Below are 21,718 nucleotides of genomic sequence, written 5' to 3'. Positions count from 1 at the left end.
CAGGAAAACTGGCCTGTGCAGAAAGCTACAGGTGGGGAATTTTTCCACACCACAAGATTACAGTGATGGATATAGAAATGCCCCTTTTTATCGCTGGGAGATCCACCTTACTCCTTACGACCCTGGCTGATGAAACCATACATGGGGCATCTGGACAGCAGTGAGGGCATTTTAACAGTAGGCTGAGCAGGTGCCGCTTGGTGGCTGAAGGTGTGTTTAGAAGATGGAGGGTAAGATAAATGTGCCTCTGTGGCAGGCTAGACTCATTGAGGGCAATATGCCCATAGTTATTGCGGTTTGTTGTATTTGCATAATTTGTGTGAATTTGGGGGGGAATTATTTGCTCTGGAGTGGAGAACTAAGATACAGTAGTTGGTGGTAGAGTTTGAGCAGCCAGACACTAGAACTATCAGAAGAGCTGAAAGGCTGCTGTCAAAATCAGGGGGGCTTTGAGGGTGCACTTTGAAAATGAGTGACATTGGAAAAAAACCAAAAAAACCCAACCCTGTTGCAGTTGCTTCAGTGCTGTACTCCTCCTCCATCCGGTGCAGCACATAGCTGGGAACATACCTTTAATGCCCGCACCTGAGAGCGCAGTGGTTTTTCTGTGACATTGTAAAACAGTAAATAAAAGCATAGAACCATTACAAAAGTGTGCCTTTATTCATCAGAAAACTGTTTACCGAAACACAATAAAGCACTCCTGAGAGGTGATAAGGAAGGTGCTGACAAAGGGTTTACAACTCTCAAATGTATATAGGTCCAGATATCATAATCAAAGTTGGGAGAGGAGGTGGAGTGTATAGGAAAAAGAACATGAGGGTGTGTGTATGGGCGGGGGGTGGGGTTGTGGATCCAGAATTTTGAATCTGTTGGAGGAGGGGATGAGCCTCTCTTGGCTCACTGTGCTGCTTCACCAAATACTTCAGGATCTCAGTGTGTTCCCCTGTGACCTTGATCGTGTATTCTATGGCCTGCCTGGCACATCCCTGGTTGTCCTTGTGGTCCCTCAGCTTTCCAAATGTTCCCAGTGTCTGCACTCACTTGTAGATTGACTTAACACTTTGCAAACAAAATCCTTCCTGTTTTTCCTAGGACATTTCCTTATTTCTTGCAACTTCTCTGACATGGTGTTTGTAGGGGCCACCCAGGTCTCTGTTCAGCACAATGCGCAAAAAGGAATCTGTTAACAATGAGTGCTACATTGTAATTTTTCACTGACAAAACCCTTTTCCTACATTTTCATTCACTTTCTTGCTCTCTGTTGCAAGGAACACATCTCGACAAGCACCATTATCATGGTGAGTGAGAGGGTGAGGGTGGCTGGCGGTTGTGCATACAGACAAAAGAAGTTTCAGATGAAGCTAAAAAAATCCCTTTGCAGGAGTCCAATTCCGATTATGACACACTTCTCTGCTGTTGTAACACCCTATCAGACAGCCACGTGCTTAGGATAGGAAAGAAAACCCAGGCACAACTTCTGCAGGCATGTGGCTTTCGCCCTGCTCCATATGATACTCACCTGTACTCTGCTTTGGTTCCTGCAGAAACAATGAGTGGTATGGGCCAGTCTCCTACAATGGAAAGGGAACAGAGCTGCACTGCCATGGACTCTGAGGGAGAAAATTTCCAAGTACCTCTCCGAAAGTTTGGATAGCCCCTCCCTGCAAGATTCCATTGAGTTCACAGCGAGCGTTGACATGCTGCTCAGCCATATCGTTTACCTACACAGGGATATGTGCAGTTCACAGTAACACAGCCAACTTCCCGCTTTTCCTGTACTCCACAAGCCATGGCCGCTTACCCTGCATCTCGTCGCCTGCTCCCTCTTCCCAGAAAGCAGTTGATCAGACTGGCTGTGTCCATCAGTGGTGGAGAACAGATCCTGGCTGCCAGACATCGTTGTTGACCCTGGGGAGAGACCCTGGTCCTCATCTATCTTGACCTCCTCACCTTCAATTTCATCTGCTGGCTTAGGTCCTCTGTGAACTGCATCCATGTTCTCTGAAGTATCCATGGGGCTCTGGGTGGTAGAGGTGGTATCTCGTCCAAGGATTGTATCCAGCTCCTTACAGAAATGGCAGGTCTTCAGTGAAGCACCAGAGTATTGGTTTGCCTAACAAACCTTATGATAAGCTTTTCTCAGTCCTTTAATCTTCAATCTGCATTTCAGCATATCCTGCTCGTATGCCTTTTCACACAAGGATTAAGAAATGTGCCCATACTCATCCCCATTCCTATGGGTCATTTTCAGCTGGGACTGAAAAGACTCCTCTCCTCATTCACTTATCAAATGCAACCACTCTGCTGCCATCCAAGCGGGGTGGGGTGGGGGGAGGAGGAGCATAGGGTGCGATGACCAAGCATGGGCACGTGGGAAGACATCATGAGACCACTGCTCACTGAGCTGTCCTGTGGTGGGAGTTGGAGAGGTCCAGGTGCTCAGAGAGGAGGAAACAGGATTTAAATTTTGCAGGGCTTGCCACAGGGTGAGGTGTGGCGGTGACTGAAGGGCAGCAGAGTTCAAAGTCGTCATCAGAGGAGCTTATTACGAACTGCGGTCCACTTTCTGGAGGCCAGAATCGGCAACAAAAGGCATTGAAGTGTCCACACTGCATGTTTGTTGGCAGAACAGGGAAAGGAAAAGAAAACAAGTCCCTTGTGTGGCTGGAAGTCTTCTGGGGACACAAATCGCTGTTTTTTAAGATAAAAGTGAGGTTGCAGTGTGAACGCTCATGCAGTTTGTTGAAACTGGTAACCCTCATTCTTGAGGAACAGTGCCTATTAGTGCCTATTTCATGAGGAATAATGCCTGTTTGGAACAGTTATTTTGAAACAGGGGCTGTTTAGACAGGTAACAGAGCTTATTTCAAAATAAACCTTCATGAATTCAACTGCTGTATTTTGAAGTAGGCTCTATTGTGTTTAGATGATATATTTCAGAATACATAAGTGCTATTTCAAAATGCATATTTTGTGTGTAACAGCGTTGTTTCAGCATAAACTATTTTGTCATAGCATATTTTGGAATAAGGCTACTGTGTAGACATACCCTAAGGCTGTGTCTACACTAGCACCCCCCTTTCGAAAGGGGGATATTATGAGACACTTTGGGATATGCTAATGAGCTGCTGCAATGAATATGCAGTACCTCATTAGCATAATGATGGCTGCAGCACTTCGAAAGTTCTGCTTTTGATTATGCACGGCTCATCTACACAGGGTCCTTTTCGAAAGGACCCGTCACACTTCAAAATCCCCTTATTCCAGTTTGATTATAAGAATAAGGGGATTTTTAAATGTGCGGGGTCCTTTCGAAAAGGACCCCATGTAGACAAGCTGCACACGATCGAAAGCGGCACTTCTGATGTGCCTTAGCCACCATTATGCTAATGAGGCACTTTCATGAGGAATAAAACACCATAATTTGCCTTTGTTGTAATTATTATGGATTGTATTATTGCTATTTTGGTAGCATATCCTGTATGTGATTTGTAAAATTATATTCAGTAGATAAATGGTAATGTATTTAGTGCATACTGTCCCCCTCTTCCTCTTCCATCTCTAATCTGTATGATTTAAATGCCTTTCAGTGAGGAAAGTACAGCCCTGGAGGAAAAGGATTAGAACACAAAGAAGGAAGGAGGCTTTTTAAATGCCTACAAAAATGCCAAGGGGAGAGAGGGAGAGATGTCTAGGGCTGCAGCTCAAGATTTGGGACTGGGAAATCCCGAGTTCTTAATCTGGTCTTGAAACTGATGTTTTTAGGCGTTGGACAAACCCTTTAACCTTGCTGTCCCATTTCCCCTATACCTAATAGTGATAATTGTCTACTCCTGGAGAAAGAACTGCGGATTAACTGGGTAACATTTATAAAACACTCGTCACGTGAGAATGTGGCAACTCTTGGGTGGTGATGAGCCCTTGTAGCAGCTTGGATGTCACCTGTTTTTTGCCATTTTACAGGAGATGTGGGTAGGGACAGAAAGGGCATGTATAGCACATCCCTGGCATGCCTTAGCTGCTGGTTTAGTCCCGGGAGGGACATTGATTGCAAGCACATTTTAAAGCAGCCCTTTCATTTGTGCCAGGTGACTGCCCTGTCATTGAGCTGGCTAAAGCACAAATGTATCTTCCTGTTAGTATGATTATGATGTCCTTACTACGCCTTTGCTCAGATATTCCCCCGATACCAGTGAGAGTTGAGCGAGTGGGTATTGAGTAGCGAATAAGATGTATCCCACGTATTACGGTGTCAGGAAAACCTTATCATATTCAGCTAAAATATCATGAATTGCATAAATTCATATTGGTTCTTATTGTATGCCACATCTTTCCCCCAGCAATCTAAATTCTAGCATGTCTACTCTTTTATAGGATCAGGGGTTAGCAGCAAATTAAAAGAAAGAAGAAATTATAATACAGACAGAGGGAGATATACGGAGGCAAAACCTAGATGTTTGGTTTTTCTAGAAACGATTGGTATTCCCTTCATTTAGCTGAATCAAATAAACCCTACTTTTTCTTAAACTTGGGTAATATGTTTTTTCCTTATAAAATTCTTAACACTGCCTGAGATCCCCATGCAATGATGGCCGTGTCTACACTAGCCCCAAACTTCGAAATGGCCATGCAAATGGCCATTTCGAAGTTTACTAATGAAGCGCTGAAATGCATATTCAGCTCTTCATTAGCATGCGGGCGGCCGCGGCACTTCGAAATTGACGCGCCTCACCGCCGTGTGGCTCGTCCTGACGGGGCTCCTTTTCGAAAGGACCCCGCCTACTTCGAAGTCCCCTTATTCCCATCGGCTCATAGGAATAAGGCGACTTCGAAGTAGGCGGGTCCTTTTGAAAAGGAGCCCCGTCGGGACGAGCCGCGCGGCGGCGAGGCGCGTCAATTTCGAAGTGCCGCGGCCGCCCGCATGCTAATGAGGAGCTGAATATGCATTTCAGCGCTTCATTAGTAAACTTCGAAGTGGCCATTTCGAAGTTTGGGGCTAGTGTAGACATAGCCAATATGTTTTAATTCTGCTGCTGATGGTTTTGTTCTTTACTGGCCTGTGCCCTCACTGGTAATACCTTTTTATGGGATTCACATTTTTGTGTCTTGAATTTTTTTTCCCAGCATGATCTGGTTCAAAATATACTCCAGTGTTTTTCCACCTAAAAGAACAAATTGGAAAACTAAGCCTGCTGAAAGAACAGCTGTCTTACTAAGTCAAGCAACAGTGCACGACAGAGAATCGGGGTACTGGAAGAATGAATATATCATGAAACATATAGCCACTGGCAAAACTAGAATAACTCAGTTACTGAAACCTGTAAACCCTTATACTGGTCTTCCACTTAAAACCAAAGAAGCTATCAAGTAAGTAATGCTTTGTTATGAAGTGTAATTGCTCCTAACCAATATTCAGAACACTGGCACAGTGTTTCAATATCAGGACGGGCAGTAATTTTTGCAGGGGGACCATTCCAAGAATTTTGGCAAGTGATCACGGCCCTCACTTTTCTATTAATGGAGGGTATGTGTGGTGTGGGATAGAGTTTGGGAGCAGGAGGAAGCTTTGGGGAGGGATTGGAATACAGAAGGGGGTGCAGGGTCTGGGAAGGAGTTTGGGTGCAGGAGAGGTCCTGACCTGGGGTAGGGGTTGATGTGTGGGAGGGGGTACCAGATGCATATGAATATAGGCAGTTTCCAGCTGGTTGGACTGCTGGGCATGCGTGCATGCCAGAGTGGCTCCGTGGTGCTGAAAGCTGCTGGCTGTTGCTGACAATCCTGTCTCTGTGTGCCCATTGGGGGGGGGTGGGGGAGGTTCAATGGGTCTCTGTGTGCTGCTTGGGTCTGCAAGTACCGCCTTTGCAGTTCTCTGATCGATTTCCAGTGGGCATGCAGAGACACATTTGCCAGCAGGCTCCAGCTCGCTCCAGCTGTGGCATTTCTAGGAGTGTTATGGCTGGGGTCATGGCTGGCAGGCAGGCAGAGTGTCTGAGCACCCCACTGGGCCATGGAACATTTTTAGGAAAATGTTTGGCAGGTCAGATCGGGCCCAGGGACCGTATTTTGCCCAACTCTGTTCTATATAGATATAAATTCTGATTATCATAGGGAGCTGCTACCATGATGTGATTTAGTCACAAGGTAAAACTTAATGGCCATGTCTACACTAGCCAAAAACTTCGAAATGGGCATGCAAATGGCCATTTCGAAGTTTACTAATGAAGCGCTGAAATACATATTCAGCGCCTCATTAGCACGCAGGCGGTTGCGGCGCTTCGAAATTGACGCGCCTCGCTGCCGCGCGGCTCGTCCCAACAGGGCTCCTTTTCGAAAGGACCCCACCTGGACTTCGGAGTCCCCTGGACTTCGAAGTAGGTGGGGTCCTTTCGAAAAGGAGCCCTGTTGGGACGAGCCGCGCGGCAGCGAGGCGCGTCAATTTCGAAGCGCCGCAACCGCCTGCGTGCTAATGAGGCGCTGAATATGTATTTCAGCGCTTCATTAGTAAACTTCGAAATGGCCATTTGCATGCCCATTTCGAAGTTTTTGGCTAGTGTAGACATAGCCAATGAAAACAAAAGTGAGACAAGACCTAAGTCTTGCTAGCAAGAAAGAAGCCACTTTAAGATAAATTGCATTGGTTATTTCCATTAAAAGGAATAAGAAGGAAACATGACCTTCTTCAAGGAATCCCCAGGGGCATTGCTGACTGAATTTTTAAAGTTCCATGCATTGTGCTTGTCACTTCTGACAGGTTTTAAAAACTCTTTTTTTTTTTTTTTTACTTCCTCAATGACAGAGAATATAATCTGAGTTGGGTGATTGTACTGAAGGACAGAAGTGGAAAGGAACACATAATGGAGCAGGCAGACATCTCGTTTAATGACACCTCCATTACTGTCTTTTGGTATGGTACAAGCTGGCCATGCTTAGACACTTTATCTACCCTGGAATTATGCGGAGTGACGCCATTGTTTCTTGACCGGTGTAAAGTGAAGAATATGTAAGTTTAAAGTATTTTTTTCATACAGTTAAATATTGTTGGAATTGTCTGTGGGGAAGTTGCCTGACTTAAGACTGACCCAACCATTGAATTATTTTTAGTCCAACTACAGCATGTCCTAGGAAGTCTGTTTCTTGTTTGTTTTACTAGCATAGGTTGAACCTCTCTCATCTGGCACCCTTGGGACCGCACCAGTGCTGGATGACAGAATTTGCTGGACTATGGAAGGTCAATATTGTCTAGCACATTACCAACACTTCCTCCATTTCCTGGGCTCTTAGAAGATATTTGGGGTAAATTAAAATTATATAACAGCACAGAACCCCAAGAGTCAGGACTGGTGGCTGTTAACAAACTTTATGGGACTATGGGAAACTTGGCAAAGCCTATGATAAGGGGTCATCCTGCTAACTAAGATCATGCTGGATTATGGATGTTGCTGGATGAGAACATTCTGGATTAGAGAGGTTCAACCTGTATAAGGAAGTTCAGGCAGAATAGAAAATCTAACAAAACCAGATATTTATTTATTTTCAGATTTTTTTAAATGAATTTAGTAGGTATGATGCAGTGAATGACCATGTTCAGTACAGAAAAAAAGGGAACATCCTGCCTTGGACAAGCTGACAGTTTAAGCATGGATACAAATAATAAAGAGTGGTAAATTCAGACCCATAGAAAATTTGTAATTTAAAACTCCAGTGAGAACAATTCTTTGTCTCTCTTTAATTATATATATTACTCTAAGACACATTTGTTTCACAAGTAATAAATATATTTATTAAATACATAAAATAAATTATTGAAGTATTTTAATCTGATTTTTTTTGTTTAAAACAAATGTGTGTTTAGAAAACCCAATGGCTACGGCTATACTCCATTCCCCTTGTGGAGGAGGAATGCAAATGAGGCAGATCAAAAATGCAAATGAAGCACTAATTTACAAATTTTGCACCTCGTTTTGCATAATCTCACACCAATCTTGTTTTAGGAAGAGACTTTTCTGAAAGCAAAAACAGAGTTTGGAAAAAAAATCCCATTTTCAAAAGAACACTTCTTCCTGTTTTCTTTCAGAAAGAAGGGCTCTTTCGAAAACGGACTTTTTTTCTGAAGTATCGAGGTAGCCAAGTTAGTCTGTATCTTCAAAAACAACAAGAAGTCCTGTGGCACCTTACAGACTAACATATTTTGGAGCATAAGTGGGCCTTTGCCTATGAAAGCTTATGCTCCAAAATATCTGTTAGTCTGTAAGGTGCCACAGGACTTCTTGTTGCTTTTTTCTGAAGGAACCCTGTCTACCCATCTGTTTTTACTTTCAGAAAAGTCTTTTCTTGAAACAAGATTGTGTGAAATTATGCAAATGAGGCATGAGAACGAAAATGCAAATGAAGCACTGATTTACAAATCTCCCTCATTTGCATCCCTTCCCCAAAAGGGGACTGTTGTGTAGCCGCAGCCAGTATGAATAAAAAGGAGGTTTTAAATAAATTCTTAAAAAAATCCTTGTGAGTACTTCTTGGTTTAAGTGGAAGGGTTTCAGAGCTTTAGTCAGTAATTTAAATGTTTATCTGTGACGTGAGACTGCACAAAATGGTGTGGTATTGCATAAGACCCACAACGTTAATATGTTGGTCTAGTATCACCTTTCAAAAAGAGCGATAAGACAAATGTACGTGGAGAAGAGAAAAATTTATATATATGTCTTTAAATTGTTGATGTTGTTGGTACCAAGCCTTTTAACTTTATCTCCATGACCACATGTACTTTTTAAAATTAGTGATCTAACTCTTTGTGCTTTTTAAACTGAAGCAGCTTACAAAGTAAATTCTCATGTCTGGAAAGAAGGCTTTTTATGAGCCTGTCCTACACAGTCTGGTTTATTAAGGAAGGTAGTATGTTTGTAGACCTAGTAAGTTGTATTTTATTAGCCATAGTCATGAAGAGGTGCTTGAGTATGATTAAAAGAAGACCTTATGTATATGAAAAGTACATGGTTTTGTTCTTATTGGAAAAGTTGACTTATTTTAGTTTCTCTGGGTTCCTTGCCAATTGTTGGCTGGAACTACATTAACAAAATATTCCAGTTAACAAATCACAAAGAATTAGACTTCCAATCTTTAACAGTAGTATATGTGGTTTTGAAATTTGTGTCTTTTCACAGGACAATCAGTGTAATCAAGTTCCCTAGGACTGTGGAACTGCATGTGTAACGTTTGTTGAGACCATGCAACCACTGGACTTTTCTCTTAAAATAAGTTTTCGTGTATAGGCCTAATGTAACACTGTCAGAACATTAGCCTTTCCGTTTTCTTGAAAGAGGAGACATTAGACGTTTCCACATTTAATTAACAGGTCTGTGCAAGTGGCTCATCCTTTCTTATAGGACGGTTGTGGAATACGTTCTTAACTAGGATGACATCAGGTTTCAGGGGGTCGCCAGGTCAGTCTGTTTTGGCAAAAGCAACAAGGAGTCTGGTGGTGTTTATAAATTTGCTACGGGCTGCACTGCCCTGGTCCAGCACCCGTGCAACCTTAGTGGTCCCAAATGAGGGATTTTTACCAGACAAGGAGAGGTTAAAGCTCCCAGTCCTTGGCCAGCTCTGGCTGGACTTCCGGCTGTGGCTCCTTGGCTCTCTGATGGTGGCTTGCTGCCACAAGTGGAGCCCTGGCCCCTGCCCTGGTGCTCCAGCCCCATGCTGCTTGTGGGGGACACTGGCACTCTAGCCCGTCTCCTCACACAAAGCTGCAGGGGACACTGGCGCTCTGGACCCAGCCTCACTCATGCCCCGCAGAGCTGCCAGCTGGTTGCCCTCCTGCTCAGCTCCCTGGTCCAAGAAGATCCCTGGTCGTGCTATACGAAGGTAGATCAGAGAGTGCCAACTTTAGGAGGTGCAACCTGTAGTCTTTAAAGTGCCACTGGGCTCCTTGTTATTCTTAGCTAGTAGTTTAGGGACAATGTTTTAAAAGTCCATAGGCGTCCCTCTCTTTGTCAGGGGAAGCTTCGGTCTGTGTCACAGTAGGATGAGAGGTTAGTTTTGAATTGTACAGTAGACTGTTGGGTTGTGTGATGGTTGTGTTCCCATGCTCCCTCACGTAATTTGAATTTCACGTAAGTTGGGGTTGGGGGGAGGCTTTTCTCCCTGGCGGAAGACATGTTCTGCAGCCGGGGAAGCAGCAGGAGGACCTGGAGCTCCTTTTGAAAGGTAAGTCCTGGGGTTGGGGGAGTGCAGTTGGGGAGGGTTAAGCCTGGCGGTGGGTTGGGGCCATGGGAGAGGGGCAGGGAGGTTAAGCCTGGGATGGGCTAGGGCTGCGGGGGGGCAGAGGTGGAGTTGAGCCGGAGCCACGCGCAGGAGGGTTGAGCCAGAGCTGGGCATGTGGGGGCGGGGGAGAGCTGGAGCTGTGCAGGGCGGCCGGGGGTGTTGAACCAGGATGGTGGGAGTGTTGAACTGGGGCCAGGAGGAGCAGGATTTTGAGTTGCGCTTAACTCACCTTAATGCATTTTGAGGGATTACTGTACTTGTTAAGTCACAGATATGCCTTTTGGTGCTGACACTGGAAAATATGTTCCTCTGAGAAGGTTCCCCTTGTCTTTGTGTGTGAGTGTAAGAAACGTAGCAAGCAAGCATCTGAGCCATCCCAGAGTAGCCACAGAACGCCTCTTCAGGCATGAACAACAAGTCTTGTGGCACCTTATAGACTAACAGATATTTTGGAGCATAAGCTGTCGTGGGCAAAGACCCACTTCATCAGATGCATGAGGTGAGGGGTAGGTTCCAGGGGGGTATTTAAAGAGTCGGGTCCCAGTAGAAGGGAGGGCCCAAGCTGACAAGGTCTATTCAGCAAGGTGGAAATGGCCCATTGTCAGCAGTATGTATTAGAAGAGGAAAAAAATAAGGCAGATCAGACAGGGGGATATGAGCCATTGTCAGAGTCTGATGGGGAGACGTTAACACCCAGGGCAGAGAAGCTGCTTTTGTAAGGGGCCAGCCACTCCCAGTCTCTGTTTAATCCTTGGTTGATGGAGTCAAATTTGCAAATAAATTGCAGCTCAGAGTTTTCTCTCTCCATTTCATTTTTGAAATTTCTTTGTTTTAGGACTGCTACTTTTAAATCTGTTACTCAGTGTCCTGGTAGATTGAAGTGCTCTCCCACAGGTTTCTGTACATTACCGTTGCTGAAGTCTGATTTATGTCCATTTATTCTTTTATGTAGAGACTGTCCAGTTTGGCCAATGTAAATTGCATTGGGGCATTGCTGGCACATGATGGCATATATTATATTAGTAGACGTGCAGGTAAAGGAGCCCCTGATGGTATAGTTGATGCTAGGTCCTGTGATGATATCACTGGTGTAGATATGTGAGCAGAGTTGGCAGCGAGGTTTGTTGCAGGGATTGGTTCCAGGTATAGAGTTACTGTGTTGTGATCTATAGTTGCTGGTGAGGATTTGTTTAAGGTTGGCAGGCTGTCTGTAGGCAAGGTGAGACCTGCTTCCCAAGGGCTGTGAGAGTGAAGCATCATTGTCCAGGATAGTACCTAGAAGTCACCTGCTACAAGACAGGCCTCGCAAGGAAAACAAGAGAACACCAGTGACCATCACATACAGCCCCCACCTAAGGCCTCTCCAACATATCATCAGTGATCTGCAACCCATCCTGGAAACCTGCCAAAATTATATGATGATGTAGAAAGCTCTTCGTTACGTTGCTGTATGTGTTTGATTTTTGTGTTTTTATTTTGTTTTGATTTTTAATTAAGGCAACCATCCATCCTGTATTGGGTGGGACGGTCCCATATCTGGGACCTCAGAAAGGCATCCCAATTTAATTTTTAAAAGGGACTAATTGTCCTGTATTTGAGGCTCCTCGCTGACCTTTTCCACCAGTAGCTGCTGGCATGAGTCACTTCCCTGAACTTTGGGAAAGTAGGGGAGCATGGGCTGCTGCTGCATCCCTGCTACTTCCCTGCGACTCCCGGTGGGTGCTGCTTCCCTGGTGCTCCCTGCTGCTTCCCTGGGGCCAGGAGCGCCTATGGCTGCTGCTTCCCCGGGGCTCCCAGAGAGTGCTGGCGGCTGCCGCTTCCCTGGGCTCCTGGGCAGGCTGGCAGCTACCACCTCCTTCCCAGTTCCCCGGGGCTTGGTGGAGCCAGGAGGAACTGCCCCTCCCCCCATATCTCCCTGTCTCATATTTGGGAAAGGGAGATATGGTTGCCTAATTTTTAAACCACGCACTATGGAGTTTTTGCACTGGATATCTGTATTTGTTGGTGTCTGTATGCTGCAAGGATAACAGATTCCAGAGGTGCAAGCTCTCAGGTCTTGGAATTGGTTGGCCAATTTTATTCTGACAGTAGGTGCCTCCCTATCTTCGCTTAGCTGTTATTCTGTTATAACGGAAAAGAGAATCTTCCACATAACCAGGTCCAAGACCTTTTTAGGACTTGGATGATGATCAAAACTCCTTGAACTGTTCCCAGAAGCAAACTAGGAACCAGTCCAGAGATTACTGGGAGGTCTTTTTTATGTTCACAGCAGCCTGAGATGGGAAGTCTTTTTTTTTTTTTTTTTTTTTAAATTCCCTAGCTTCCTGGAGCTTCAGAGTGGATGTCGTAGGCAGCCCTCTGTGGACCATATCAGTAGGCAAGCTGGAAGTTGCAAAGGTGTGAGTAATAATTGTAAGGCTCATCTTTCCTAATTTACTGCTGTCTTCCTAGGGGAAGTACAGTAATGCTGCTGCTGTCAGGAAATCAAATAACAGTTTTAGATCCAAGAGGATCCTGAAGCTGTGAACTATGTTAGCAGAAGTTAGTTCTCCCCAGTGAATAATACAGACTCTCTGTTGCTATTGCTTATTCCTCCTAAACATCTCTCTTACAACAAGCTTCCCTTTTTCCTTATCTGGTTGAATTGCTGCCTTTTCATTTTCATCCACATTCTTGTTCTTGGTCACACTTGAGCTATGTCTACACGTGAACGCTACATTGAAGTAGGCTATTTCGATGAATAACGTCTACACGTCCTCCAGGGTTCAACATTGACGTTGCGCAGCACCACATCGAAATAGGCGCTGCGAGGGAACATCTACACGCCAAAATAGCACACATCGAAATAGGGATGCCAGGCACAGCTGCAGACAGGGTCACAGGGTGGACTAGTGCTTCCGGGGCAGCAGCTAGCCGCTCCCTTAAAGGACCCCTCCCAGACACACACAGCCTGCACAGCACGCAGTCTGCAGAGCCATAGGCGTGCACACCTCGAGCGACGCAGTCATGGACCCCCAGCAGCAGCAGCAGCAGCAGCAGCAGCAGCAGCAGCAGCAGCAGCAGCAGCAGCCAGAGGTCCACACAGCCGCCCCGTAGGAGCAGTGCTTGCCCTGCTCGATGCCATGCAGGAGGCAGCTGAGCACCTCCTTGCCACAGAGGAGGAGCTGCCCGCAGGGGAGGAGGACTCAACCCCCAATCCTGCAGCACCCCGCCCCCTCCCTCCGCCGCGCACGCCGCCTGCTGTGGAGCTACCCCACCAGCACTGACTGGTGGGAGCGGCTGGTGCTTGGAGAGTGGGATGACGACCGCTGGCTCCAGAACTTTCGGATGAGCCGGCAGACATTTCTGGAGCTATGCCAGTGGCTCACCCCCGCACTCAGGCACCAGGACACCGCCATGCGGCGTGCCCTAAGCGTGGAGAAACGGTTCGGCATCGCTGTCTGGAAGCTGGCCACTCCAGACAGCTACCGATCCATGGGCCAGCAGTTTGGCGTCGGCAAGGCCACCGTCGGGGCTGTCCTCATGGAGGTAAGAGGACCCACGGGGGAAGGGGGAGGCAGCCCTGGCAGGAGAGGGGAGGGGAGGGGGGCCCTGGCAGGGGAGGGCCACACACACCCTGCACACCCCTCATTGGTGCTCTCCCACGTGCTTCCCCTGCAGGTCGTCCGCGCCATCAACGCCCTGCTCCTCCACAGGCTTGTGAGGCTTGGGGACCCGGATGCCGCCATCGCGGGCTTTGCCACCCTGGGCTTCCCCAATTGCTTCGGGGCTCTGGATGGGACCCACATCCCCATCCGCGCCCCGTAACACAGTGGAGGACGCTACATAAACAGGAAGGGCTACCACTCAGTGGTCCTCCAGGCCTTGGTGCACAGCTGGGGCCATTTCCTGGACATTTATGTGGGCTGGCCTGGCAGCACCCATGACGCCCGGGTATTCCGGAACTCAGGCCTGTGCCGCCGGCTGGAGGCGGGGACCTACATCCCCCAGCGGGAGATCCCTGTGGGGAATACCACCATGCCCCTCTGCATCATCGCAGATGCGGCATACACCCTCCGGCCCTGGCTCATGCACCCGTACACGGGCCATCTGTCAGCCAGCCAGGAGCGCTTCAACCAGCACCTGAACCATGCGCGCCAGGTGGTGGAGCGCACATTTGGCCGCCTCAAAGGCCTCTGGAGATGTCTCCTCACCCGCCTTGAGGCGGGCCCCACCAACATCCCCCAGATTGTGGGTGCGTGCAGCGCCCTCCACAACCTGGTGGAGAGCAAGGGGGAGGCCTTCTTTCATGGCTGGGCTGTGGAGGCCGGCAGGGCCGATGTGCAGCCACCCGCTGCCCCCAGTCGCCAGGTGGAGCCCGAAGGGACCCGGGTCCGGGAGGCCCTGCGGGCCCAGTTCGATGAGGCCGCGGGGTGAACGCTGGCAGGCCCCCCACTGAACCCCCCCCATCCTCCACAACACTCCCTGCCCCTATGCCCACACCACAGAGCACCCAAGAGCACACCCCCCGACTTTTCTTGTAAAAATAAAAACAGACAGTTGTTTGTCAACTTAAACATTTTCTTTATTACAACTCTTATACTATTATTATTATTATTATAAATATTCTGAACAAGACAAACTATGTGCAGGGGAAATCAAACTGATTAAATATATATACATTATAAAAATTGGGATAACATGAAAGGGGAAGACAAGGAAGGGGAGAACTATTTACATGGGGGGGTAAGGATCAGCAAAGTAATGGGTCACAAATACAAACTATTTACAAGAAAAGAACAATAAACTGGGGGGAATATATACCGAGGGGGAGTGGGGTGGGGCACGTCCTGGACCCCATGTCCCTACAGTCCAGCGCTGGGGGTGGGCGGTGGGCGGCTGGGATCCCCGCCTCGGCCGCAGCCCTGGCCGGGGCTGGCTGGGGGCCGGGCGGACTGGGAGATATGGCCGGCGAGTGTCAGCTGGCCCCAGGTCCCCCTCAGCAGAATGGCCCTCGGTGGCGGGTGGTGGTGTGACGGCAGACGGCGCAGCGGGTGGAGCAGGCAGGGTGGGTGCTGCGGCGGCTGGCGTGGCCTGGGGGGCCAGGGAGTCCGCGATGCGGTTTAGGGTCCGCATGTAGGCCCCCCATGCCTCCTGGCGCCAGGCCAGCGCCCGCTCCTGGAGGTGGAGGCGGCATTCCTCCACCCACAGCCACTGCTCGGCGACCTCCAGCTGCCGACGGTGCAGTGCCAGCAGCTGGGGGTCCGTCGCTGGTGGCTGGTGGTGCTGTGTCTGCCGTGTTCCCTGCCGTGGGGCCGGTCGTTGCTCTGCCGAGGGGCTGGCCTGGAGTGATGGCCCCGGAGGGCTTTCCGGGACCACTGGCGCCTCGCCGGTGCTCTCCAGTCCTTCCGATGGTGCAGCTGCGGAACACAGGAGGGGGGAAGAAGAGTGGAGACAGCCGTTAGTGTGGGCCCCGAGCCGTGGCCCTTGTCCCCCCACCCCTCTGCTGCAGGTTCCCCATCCCTGTCCCTGGGAGATGCTGCTGTGATGGGGTTCAGGGGTCCCCCTGCACTGCACCCCGTCCGCTGGCAGGAGTGACTCTCAACTCAGCAGGTACGACAGTAGGTTTATTAGGCAACAGATGTCCAGTTTCTCCCAGAAGTGACAGTACAGCAGTCAGAGACAGTCCTTCCAACCCGTCCTGGGGAGAAGACCCCGAGGGATGCCCCCTGGGGTGTAGCTTTCCCCCTCCTCAGGCTGGCTGCCTTCCAGCTCTCCCTTCCCCTAGCCTCTAACTGCCACCCCCGATTCAAACCCAGCTCGGCTCCTCCCTCCTCTTTGTTCAGGGCAGAGGTGTAACCTGCCAGTTGTAGCCCCAGGATCATCCTTAGCCACTGGGAGCTATTCAGCTTGTTTTTCATATCTAGCCTGAGTCTCGCATTTGCACTCCCCCCACTCCATCACATGCTGCTGCTGCTGCTGCTGCTGCTGCTGCTGCTGCTGCTGGGTGTCCCACCCCCTCCCCCCGGGGGACCCTCGAGGTTCCGCTCCCCCCAGCCCCGGGGATGGGGCATGGCACTGTCGTACTGGGGGGGCCAGGGGCTGATGCACTCCTGTGAGGGACATGCCACTGCTGTCCTTGGGGCCATGGTCATCTGGGCATGTGGAGGGCCCTGGCCATATCCTATTACCCCCGCCCCTCAACCCCGGGGGTGTGCACCGGGGGGGTACATACCTGACGGTCCACTCCCACGGTCGGGGGACACCTGGGGGGCGGACGCCTGGCTGGAGCTCCTTGAGGCCATGATGATGTGCAGCCCCCCGTCACTCAAGGAGGACTCCCCCTCCTCCTCCTCCCGTGCCCCGGGGGTGGGCTTCTGGCGGGGCCCCCGGCGTGCGGGGCTTGCCTCCGGGGCGGACTCCGCCTCCGGGGCCTGCTGGAGCTCCTCGGCCGAGGTATCGAGTGGCCAGAGGGGAGGAGGTGTGCTGGGGGCCCAGGATGTCCCTGAGCTCCCTGTAAAAGGGGCAAGTGATGGGGGCAGCCCCAGATCGCCCGGCCGCATCCCGGGCTCAGGCGTAACCCTGCCGCAGCTCCTTCACTTTACTCTGGACATGATCCGGAATGCAGGCAGGGTGACCAGGGTGACCCCGGGCGGCCAGGCCCTCGGCCAGCTGAGCGAACACATTTGCGTTCCGCCTCTTGCTCCCCATTACCTGGAGCACCTCCTCCTCGCTCCAGAGCCCCAGCAGGTCCCGAAGCTCGGCCTCCATCCAGGAGGGGCCCCTTTGCCGCTTCCCCGCCTGGCTGCTGAGCGGTGAGCCCTGGCTCCCCTTGGGGGGGGTCCCCTGGAGGCTCTGGGGGGGCTGCCAGGCGGCCATTGCGTTGGGTGGGGGTGTGGGTGGCTGCGGAGGAGCGTGCAGGCTAGCCGCATGTTACTGCTGCTGCCTGCACGCTCTCTCAGCTTCCTGCACAGGAAGGGAGGGGGCGGGGAGCTTTAAGGGGCCGCTCCATGTGGCCACCATTGAGCTCAGGGGCTGGAGAGAGCGTCTCTCAACCCCTCAGCTGATGGCCGCCATGGAGAACCCCGCAATTTCGATGTTGCGGGACGCGCAACGACTGCACGTTCCCTACTTCGACGTTCAACGTCGAAGTAGGGCGCTATTCCCATCCCCTCATGGGGTTAGCGGCTTCGACGTCTCGCCGCCTAACGTCGATGTTAACTTCGAAATAGCGCCCAACACATGTAGCCGTGACGGGCGCTATTTCGAAGTTAGTGCCGCTACTTCGAAGTAGCGTGCACGTGTAGACGCGGCTTTGGAGAGTTACTCGTCCTACAGAGTCTGAACTTCAGCAAAAGACGTATAGTCTGATATCTTAAACGTTACATTTTTGGAAGTTCTAGGGATGAGTGAAATGGGCATTACAAGTATACCGATGTGGTTGGGACATGTATTCAGTTGCAATCTCCTATTGGTTGCATCCTTCTTTAAAAAATTAAAAACAAAAGACAAGCAAGTATGGGTACAGGGATGCTATGTTTCTTTTCAAGAGCTCACCTGTTAACTAACAAGGGGGCTGTCAGAGGTATCAACTATAGATGAACATTGTGATTCTTTATCAATTTATGATCCCAGATTGCTAGTGTACAAAGAAACCTGAAAAATAAACCCATATTCACCATTAAATGATCCTTCTGTTCAGATTTGACTTGTTCTGAGTAAACTTCTAAGTGCCTGCTTCATGCTGATTGAATATTTCATGGTTCCATTTGCTATGGAAATATCTTCTTTATACTAACTCACGTATTAATAAAAGAACCCTCTGGGTATTACGAGATTTAGCGAGTGTATCAATACCTCTTGTTGAACTGTACAGTGGATATGTTATACAAGCCTCTGATGGATTTTGGTAGACGCCCTTATTGAAGATTCTCTTCCCATTAGGTTTTGCAGTCCTGCTGGTAACTGCTAGTAGACTTTTTACTGCTTTTCATGCTGCACAGTTTCAGATTAAAAGTGGCTGAACTTTTCTATTAACAATGACACGCTCCTTTCTTTCTTTATTTTCCTATGTCTCTTCAAAGACCTCGGTGGCGTTCCTTAATTACCAAGTTCAGCCTTAATAACCTGACTTCAGCAACCACAATGATTGGGTCTGACACGCTTGTGCAACTTTTCCATCTGAACCCAGGGATCCTGGTGGGACTCTGGAAGGTAAGATTATATTTTGGCTACAGTATGTTATTCTTTATGGTAACCTGGAATGCAGTTTATTCCCTCTTTCATTTTTAAAAAAAAACTGTGAAGTTCAGACATATGCAGGTAAGGAAAATGCATGAGAATGACTACCATAGCCAAATGGACATTTACAGTCAAGGCCCCCTATACTCACCGGTTAAATGGATTTAAATATTTCTGCGCTTTCATTTATGCTCAGAAAACACAAATTATTTTGATGTGATATTCAGCTGTGCATTGGAAAGTTAATTTTCCATTGCCAGGTTTTGATGAGCTAGGAATATTTTTTTTAATTGACATAATGTCCCAGCTCAGGGGCAGGTTGCACATGTGACAACTCCCCCGTTCTTCCCAGGTGAAAGGCCCTGTTCTTCACTTCTCCCAAAGTGCTGGTGTGTGCTTGTCCCCCACACTTTAGACTGGATCACCAGGCTATATCACCACCTGTTCTCATTGTATTGTCATTGTTATAGGGCATGTGGTGCTTATAGCTCTTTGCAATCCTTTGTGAGTGCTCCCTTCAGGTGACAGGCCATGCTAATTTCGTCCCTCTGTGGGTGGAATCCTGAGGGTTTGCCACTTTAGACTGATATTGAGTAGCATCTTTCTTGGCTTGTCCCAATGACCATGGCCCCAGCTTTTCATTAAGTATCTAAATTTGCCTGATTGTTTGTTTGGGTATTTAGCAGCTCAGAAAAAGAAGGTTTGTGGGTTTTTTTTTCTCATTTTGCTTACCTTTTTAAGAGTTCTAATTATAAAGTAGAAAAAAGAAGATTCAGGTGTGTTATTGCAAAGAAGATATTTCCCTAGTAACAGATACTTTAGACAACCCTCCTATGTAGCCGTCCAGGTGTGCTTCACATATTTTTCTGTTGGGCCAAAGTGTTTGGTAGCATTCTGTGGGAATAGTGGCACACATATAACTATTATTAAAATTGTTCTAAATACTGTGTGGGGAAAGAAGCAGCATTTATCTGTGGGCTTTATTTCACAGAACTTCCAGGTGGGAAATGTATTCATTGTAATTAACTTTTCAGAAAGGAAACGGAATTGCTTTTATTATGGCAAGTCTTCATCATCATCAAATTATTGAGAGAAGCACTTTGGGCTCCGCCACTATGTAAGTACTAGTTTCTCTTTGCCTGTGAATGCTCAGGCTGATCTTTTAAATAAGGCAGTTTGCAAAATTAAAATGGATTGGTGATAAACAATCTTCATTAAGAGTTGTAGTTTTTCTCTAACCAAGAATAAGAACTCTGTTGTGCATTAGATTTGCAATATTTGGTTTATAAAATGGTGTGGAAGAGGCTTAGGTTTTTCGTGCTAACTTGTACTGTGGTGAAGCAATACATTGAAAGACACTAAATTTAACTGCGCTTATTTCTGAAAAATTTCAGTGTAGCTGAAAGAGACTAGACATCTTTCTGTCTGTCTGTCTGTGTGTCTGTCTCTCTGTCTGTTAACTTAGTAACTTTCTCCTGGTAGGTGATAGGCCCACAGGGAAGAGGGACAATTTTAAAACTAGAAGAATGTCATTGTAAATCCACAGAAAGCGGTAGGGTGATTTAATTTAGAATCTGAATCCAATTTTAAATCTTATTGAAAAAGTTATTAGATTTGCAGTACTGTAGACCATTTTCTTTAAATGGATGTATATATAGCACAACTTCTTTTAATGCGATTTATTAATGTGTAAACTTTTCCTCACACACATTAAACTATTCAAAATAACGGTTACAATGATTACAGTGTCAAATGGCCTTCTTGAGCAGCTTTTTTTTTTCTTTCATTACATGCTGAAGGAATATTTTATCTGGCATAGGTATGCTTTCTCTCCCCATTTTGCAACAACCTTCACTGGGATTCTCTTCATGCACAGACTGTTTATTAACTTTGAGTCCATTGGGACAGTTGCTTATATGGACAAACATTTCCGATATGTTTAAGTGACTTTATGTTAGGCTCTAAAGCCACTTATGCTTATCTCATTGACCTTCAATGGGACTTAGATGCCTATGTCACGTAGGTGCGTCCGAAAATGTTATCTCACCAATGATTTAGTACTCTGCTCTTTCTAGTAAGGTTCAGGCATTAGCAGAATATTTCCCTGCCTGCTGTCAGAGACAAACAGGTGGCCAGATGGGTGTTAGATCCAGAGTTAATTTGCCCGTATGTAATGCCAACACATCCATCTACTGGAGTTTTACATGTACCCATTTTAGGTGTATTTGGTGGTAAATTTAGGTAGCTGCCCTTGACTAGTCTTTACAGCACATTAATAAACCTTATAATTAGTATGGTAAACTATAGTGATGTTTGAGTAGGAAAGTAGAATATGACTGCTAATTGCATTTGCCCATTTCCAGATCTTTTAAAAATATCCCCTTCCCTTGACAGTGCTCAGCATTTCTGTCCATACTAAGTTGTCTTTTTTCCCTGTCCAATTCTCTTGATTTCATTTAAGACCCTATGTTCTTCCTCCTCATCAACCAATACTGGATGATATTGACCCGGAATATGGGCTGCATGACTACCAACTACATATTGATATGCACAGTGGAGGACATACTTACATGTGTGGTACATTTCGCAATCTGTTTTGCAGGAGAGGTAAGTGTTAATGGAACTTAGGTGGTCCTTTTAAAATGTGTTTAAAATGTGGTCCTTGTTTCATTTTACCCCCTCTGTATCCAATTTCTCACTTTTCAAGGGAGAAAATAGAACTTTTTTTTTTTTTTTAGGAACAAACACGTATTTTCTTTCTTGCATTCCTGTTCTGGAATTCTTTTGATGGCTGCTCCTGTCACATTAACAGCCTAAATCAGGGTAGGCAAAATAGAGCCTATGGGGCACATCCAGCCAGCCAAGGTCCCCTGGGCTGCCAATGTCCCACAACCCATTGGGACCCTGGGGCAGGCTTCGTGCCTGCCGCGTCCTCACCCACCGCTCCAAGCTGCTGGGGCCAGCCTGCGTGCCCCTGCACCATGTGCACTGTATGGGGAGAGGAAGGATCACTGTGCAGTGCCCCCCACCCACAGCACAATCCTCACAGGTCCCATTGGCTGGAAACCGGCTAATGGGAGCTGCCTGGGCTGTGCCCCCCTCCCCTGCCCTCCTCACGCCACCCATGGTGCACACTACTCAGCCTGCTGCTTTGAGTGCTGTACAGAGCACAGCATGCAGGGAGCCTGCCTGAGGCCCCCACTGGGCTGCTGGCTGGGAGCCACCTAGGATAAGC

General features: G+C 47.9%; 1 protein-coding gene across 1 annotated transcript in view; it reads left to right on the top strand.

Moving 5' to 3' along the window:
• Positions 1-21,718, top strand: part of FBXO15 (F-box protein 15) — a 56,641-nt gene that overhangs the window by 14,808 nt on the left and 20,115 nt on the right. Inside the window, exons 4-8 of the mRNA XM_074985861.1 lie at positions 5,128-5,370; positions 6,800-7,003; positions 18,327-18,456; positions 19,518-19,600; positions 20,945-21,090. Coding sequence (XP_074841962.1) covers positions 5,128-5,370; positions 6,800-7,003; positions 18,327-18,456; positions 19,518-19,600; positions 20,945-21,090 — 806 coding nt within the window. The remainder of the gene's footprint in view (positions 1-5,127; positions 5,371-6,799; positions 7,004-18,326; positions 18,457-19,517; positions 19,601-20,944; positions 21,091-21,718) is intronic.

This window comes from Carettochelys insculpta, chromosome 2 (assembly GCF_033958435.1).
Source record: "Carettochelys insculpta isolate YL-2023 chromosome 2, ASM3395843v1, whole genome shotgun sequence".
In the NCBI taxonomy this organism is placed as follows: domain Eukaryota; kingdom Metazoa; phylum Chordata; order Testudines; family Carettochelyidae; genus Carettochelys; species Carettochelys insculpta.
Note: the sequence above shows the minus strand (reverse complement) of the source record. Positions and strands in the feature narration are given on the sequence as shown.